This window comes from Ruditapes philippinarum, unplaced genomic scaffold (assembly GCF_026571515.1).
Source record: "Ruditapes philippinarum isolate M1 unplaced genomic scaffold, ASM2657151v2 ctg6116_1_1_1_1, whole genome shotgun sequence".
NCBI lineage: Eukaryota > Metazoa > Mollusca > Bivalvia > Venerida > Veneridae > Ruditapes > Ruditapes philippinarum.
In genome coordinates, this window is record NW_026857527.1 from 79,001 (window position 1) to 85,000 (window position 6,000).

Here is a 6,000-nt window from a genome sequence, read left to right on the forward strand (position 1 = left end):
GCAAAAATTCCTTCCTTACTACCATCTACAACCTGATGCGTTGTTATCCCTGTAAGTTTTAAGCAAAATATGCAATCCGGTATTAAGAGGAGTTGCGTTCAAACAAAATTTTTACATAGCTTATTTAGTAAAAAAAAATCAACAAAGGGCCATAATTTCTGGTTTAAATTGGTCGCAGACAAAATTCCCTTCCTTTTACTACCATCTACAACATTAAGGTTTGATTTTTCATCCCTGAAAGGTTTACAAGCAAATATGGCCATCCGGTTTAAGAGGAGTTGGCCGTTCACAAATTTCTACATGATATAAGTTGAAAAAAAATTCAACAAAGGGCCATAATTTCTCTTAAATATTATGGTCGCAGCAAAAATTCCTTCTTAACTACCATCTACACATTAAGGTTGTTCATCCCTGAAAGTTTAAGCCAAAATATGCCATCCGGTTTAAGAGGAGTTGCGTTCACAAGATTTCGGGACGTACGGACGGACGGACAAGTGCAACGCTATATGCTCCCATATTGTGGGGGGATAAAAACAACGAGATACTGTTAAGACTAAATTTAAAATAACTTTCTATCATTAAAATATGTTACGATTGTCTCTTGAGGTAACGTTGAAAAGATTAAAAGTAAAACCTATCTAAAAACCCATTAAGGGTCTCCATATTCGGGCCTGCGCAGAACAGATTATTCCCCCGCATGACAAGGTCATGAAATAACAATAAAACAAAAGGGCATGTTAGTAGATAAAGAACTGATAAACAATATATGCCTGAGAGTGGTTTTGTTGTTATTTGCTTTGAAATAGAAAGTGTGTGTACGATTCCTACTGTATGATTTTTGAATCAAGCAAAAGATAAAGCACTATTCAGCAGTAATAGCTTTTGTCTGGTAAACTGATTGTCCGGTAAATATGTAGGATCCCAGTATGTACTTTTATCAGTTTTATTCATTTTCATTGTGATGTATCTGTTCTACATGTGATGAGACGAAAATAAACTATTTGAATTTGAATTGAATTTGCATAAAATCATTGTTAAATTGGTAAAACCTTACTTTAAAATAGCAGAATTATATTTTGTTCTGGAACATTTCATTCTGTCTACATACAATATTCATGTGTGTTAAATAACATTGTATTTTACAACTCTTTTGGGAATCAACCATGAATTTGCCAAAATGAAATAATTTCATGATTTATAAATTCTATAAAAATTCTATAAAAATATTTCATTAGCTATAGCTTTATTTTATTACCCCTCATTTTTTGTGTAATGTTAAATTCCAATAGACCACTGGGAGTTATTTATACTGTTAATGCAAGTGTACCATGTGACTAAGAAATTTGTACTGTTAAACGGTAATAGTATATTAAACAGTATAAAATCTGGTCACATGGTCTATGTTCTAAATAAAATAAAACAAGGAACATCGCAATGCGATGCAACCAGGTTTTCAGCAAAATATTTCACAGAAGCTTTGTCATGAAGGGGCATTTGTTTTTAATTGAACTTTTAGGAGGAATTATGGCTTTTTTAATATTCCTCAAACAAAAATGATTGAGAATTTTATGTTGTCTATTCGCCTTTTTTTTCCCCAAATGTTTTAGGAAAGGTAAACAGTACTTTATTTTTGCTTTAATTTTGCATTTTTGCGTCTCTTTGTCATTTCTCTTTTGGTACAACAATATTGAGCGTGTGCGTGTTTTGTGCCATATCAAGAAAAGTATGTTCACAATTTTAAAAAAAATACTTGAATGATGGTTCTTGGAAGAAACATGGGAACTTTAGTGAAGCACCAGGGCACTTGATTGACAAAGCTTCTGTGAAAGTTTGGTCAAATCCAATGAGAAGATGTTAGGAGAATTGCGCACTGTAGAAATTGTTTCACTATATATTAAAAATTATCTGTATAAGGAAAAAAAATATACAAAGGGCATAATGCGGTCAAATATTATCCCAATCACAAAAACCCCGACAATATGTGCCAGGCAACTTGATAACAAAGCTTCTAAGAAAGTTTTGGTCAAAATCCGTTGAGAAATGTAGGAGGAGTTTGCGCCACAGAAGAAATTGTTCACTATATATTCTATATAAGGAAAAAAAACAAAGGGCCATAATTAGGTCAAATATATACCAATTGCAAAAACCCTGGCAATATGTGTCAGGCACTTTGATGACAAAGCTTCTGAGAAAGTTGGTCAAAATCCGTTGGAAATGTAGGAGGAGTTGCGCACAGAAGAAATTGTTCACTATATATATTCTATATAAGGAAAAAAAAACAAAGGGCCATAATTAGGTCAAATATATACATTGCAAAACCCTGGCAATATGTGTCAGGGCACTTGATGACAAAGCTTCTGAGAAAGTTTGGTCAAAATCCGTTGAGAAATGTAGGAGGAGTTGCGCACAGAAGAAATTGTTTCACTATATATTTTATATAGGAAAAGAACAAAGGGCCATAATTAGGTCAAATATTATCTAATCGCAAAAACCCCGGGACAATTATGCGCCAGGGGCACTTGATGACAAAGCTTCTGTTGAAAGTTTGGTCAAAATCCGTTGAGAAATGTAGGAGGAGTTGCGCACAGAAGAAATTGTTTTACGCCCGCCCGCCGTCCGCCCGCCCGCCCGCCGACATACCTCAATCTAATAACCAGTTTTTTCCTTCGGAAAACCTGGTTAATAAAATCATCATAAACTAGAAATGTGTCCATAGGACACGGGTGCCCCCACACTCCACTGATTTGTCAATCTTATGCATAAGTACACATGCTGACCAACATTCTTGAAAACTTTCAGGCCTACAGGTTAAATACTTTTGAGTTACTTGCAACACAAGTTGAATTTTGAAAATTTTTACTAAGTCAAGGGCAATTACTTTAAAAATACTAAATACATCCACACAAAAATACCCAGGTGCACAACTACACATGCTGATCAACATTTCTATAAGGTTTCATGACTAAAGGTCAAATACTTTTTGAGCTATGTGCGACACAAAAAGAGAATGGATGGACGGACAGATGGACGGACAAGTGTAAATCTATTAATGCCCCCCCTATAGTGGGGGCACAAAAATCATCACAGTTATTGTTCGGGTTAATAAAATAGATAACAAATGGGTTTTTGAGTAACAGTAAAAATACCACCCCTCGTAAAAATACTGCTAAAGCCTTGCGTAACAGTATTTTCCTCGGGAAGTTATTTTTACTGTTACCCACAAAGCCATGTATTATTTATATACTCTTTGAATGGTGTTTATTTGTATGGTGTTTTATATATAAAATACTAACACATTGGTTTAAGCTGCTCCACCAATTCCTCCTTGGTCCATTCTTTTTTCTCCATGGCAAAATTCATCACTGGAATGCTAAGCTTCGTGTTGTTAGGGTATGGGACGTTGAGATAATGTACTAAAACTATATCTGGGTTCTGTAATATATAAATTCTCATTTTTCACTGAACTTTACCACATTTATGTATTTATGTTGTTGTTTTCTTTTCCATTTTTTTTTTTTTTTTTTTTTTTTTTTATTAATACTGTCTGCATAGCAATTCATGTATTTTAATACTAATATCCCTACAGCTTTCAACAGACTGTTCCACTTTACAACAGGGCAAGTCTTTTACTAAAGATTAATACTCTAGCCGTTCTTAAGCATTTTTCTTAAGCCGTATGAAATCATTCTTACAGAATAAACAATCACCATTTATTAACCACTCCCATATTAAAAAAGTTTAACTAAGAATTAAATAACATGTTCTTCCCAAAATCAAATTAACCACCAAAACATATTTAAAAAAAAAAAAGAAATTTCTGCAAAATAAAAGGTCAAACTAGAACATTCTTATTATCAGTGCAATATGCTTTTTATGGTAGCTCCTACTTTAGCTTAAAAGCATTACATCTGATCATTATTTCGCTCAAGTATATTTTGAAAAAAAAGAAGAAATTTTTAATGTGAATTTTAAACTAACCAATATATTGCTTTTCAAAATGAACACAACAATTTCTACTTTTTAAACAAAAACAAAAACATGTTTAAAAGGCCTTAATGTTATTTAATGCAGCTTTTCAAGATTTATTGATAAAATGAACGAGCTACATTGGTTTTACATTTTCTGTGCATTTAAAACGCACCAGAAATAATCCATTATAGCCTTCTGTTAATGGTATTGAATGCATTTATAATGCTAGTCATTGTTACATGATATATATCCGCTTCCATACCATTGAAAATAAAATTGAAAAAAAAAATTCAACTTTAAAATTTAAATTATTCAATTTAATGTATAACATCAAATAAATGGTGGTAACGCGACACTTTATTTCCATTAGCATATTTACTTTAACAAAATACACATATTTTCATGTGTCCCATTTTGCTGTTATCAAGATTAAAACTCCTCCGCAACTAATATTCTAAATAAAAAATATTTTGACAGTAAATAAAGTGAGGGAAAACCTTTTAAAATGCTCATCTTTTAATATTTACAAAAGCTTGAATATTTTGCACAATTTGACACCAGCATCTGTGATATGAAATACTGCCAAATCAGCAGTTTATCAACAATAAAAATAGGCCTATATCAAAGCTGTAGAGTCAAATTATCCTCCACATGTTAACCAGTTAATTAACCATTTTGTTAATCCATTTGTTAACCAGTTAGTGGTTCATCACTTATTCATTGGTTAGTTAACCAATTAATTAATCAGTTTGTTAATCCATTAGTTAACCAGTTTGTAGTTGATCAGTTATTTATCAGTTAGTTAATCAGTTAGTTAACCAGTAAATCAATTAGTCAGTTATGGTTTTGACCTTAGTAAGACTGAACCCATGATCCCCGAGTTTAGAAAAGACACCTAAACCACTAAACCACTGACACAACTATTTCCTGCTAAAGGGTTAATATTTTGATATGAATATCTACAACACCACTGATGGGACAGTTTATAAATCATTTTGATGCTTAATCATCACTAAGTTAGTACATAATATTAAAAGATATCGGAATGTTTCATCACCTATCCTCATGAAATATACATTATTGATACCAATAAATAAACGCAATGCCGGAAAAAATTAATAATGGTTCCATTGTTACTATTACATTCTCTTTTAAAATCCTCTCGGGAAATTTTTAATGTGAATTTATTGCAAACCTTGCAGACAATTTGGCTGAATTGACAAAAACTTTCCACATCAATGTTTATTACGTATGAAATGAGTTTTCAAATAGGCATGGTCAATTTTGACATCATGCCAAATATGGTTGTAATAAGTGTTTCTGGTGATAGTGTACATGAAGAACACAGCCACGTCCTAGCAGACATAACTCTAAACTGATTATTTGTGAAGAAGTCAGCCTCAGCTGTAAAAACTTTCTGTATTGTCTATAGTCGTTTACAGTTAAGAAGGACCCGAAAATTTGGACTAATATGATTAAATGCACCAAAGCTAATATAACTTTCTTACCAAAATGGACAGGTGTTATGTATTTTAGAATAGATGAATGTTGTGGTTCTTTTGTTGTTGTTTTATTCTATGTCAGCTTTTAAGGCACATCAACACTGTTAACTTTATTTGGTGATTTTCTACACTTACTATTTAAACTAAAAGCTGTGAGGGGCAAGCTGTCCAAAGTCAACGACCTTAACTACTCATCCCCATAGGCCACAAGGTGGATAAATTATATCATCAAAGGCTTAGTATGCCTAACAAATACTTTTATTTTTATTTTTCAAAGCTTTTTTAATTTTGGTGTACATTTTATAGTGACCAAAAAGTTACTCATTTGCCAATTACCAGAACCATATCTATCATCTATTGCTTTTTGGTTATAAGTACAGTTATAGTGAATAAGTGTTTTCTGCTGGCACTAACAAAGTCTGCACTGTTCACTGTTTAGTCACTACATACATATATTTACACTACCAATTTGCACTACCAATGATGAATGGTTTAGTTCATATTTAAGAAAATTAGACAAGTCCATTTA

General features: G+C 32.3%; 1 protein-coding gene across 1 annotated transcript in view; it reads right to left on the reverse strand.

Annotated features, from left to right (window-relative positions):
* LOC132750084 (calmodulin-binding transcription activator 2-like) overlaps window positions 1–6,000 on the reverse strand; it is a 75,284-nt gene that overhangs the window by 33,572 nt on the left and 35,712 nt on the right. The window contains exon 6 of the mRNA XM_060740022.1: window positions 3,294–3,432. Within this exon, the coding sequence (XP_060596005.1) occupies window positions 3,294–3,432 (139 nt within the window). The remainder of the gene's footprint in view (window positions 1–3,293; window positions 3,433–6,000) is intronic.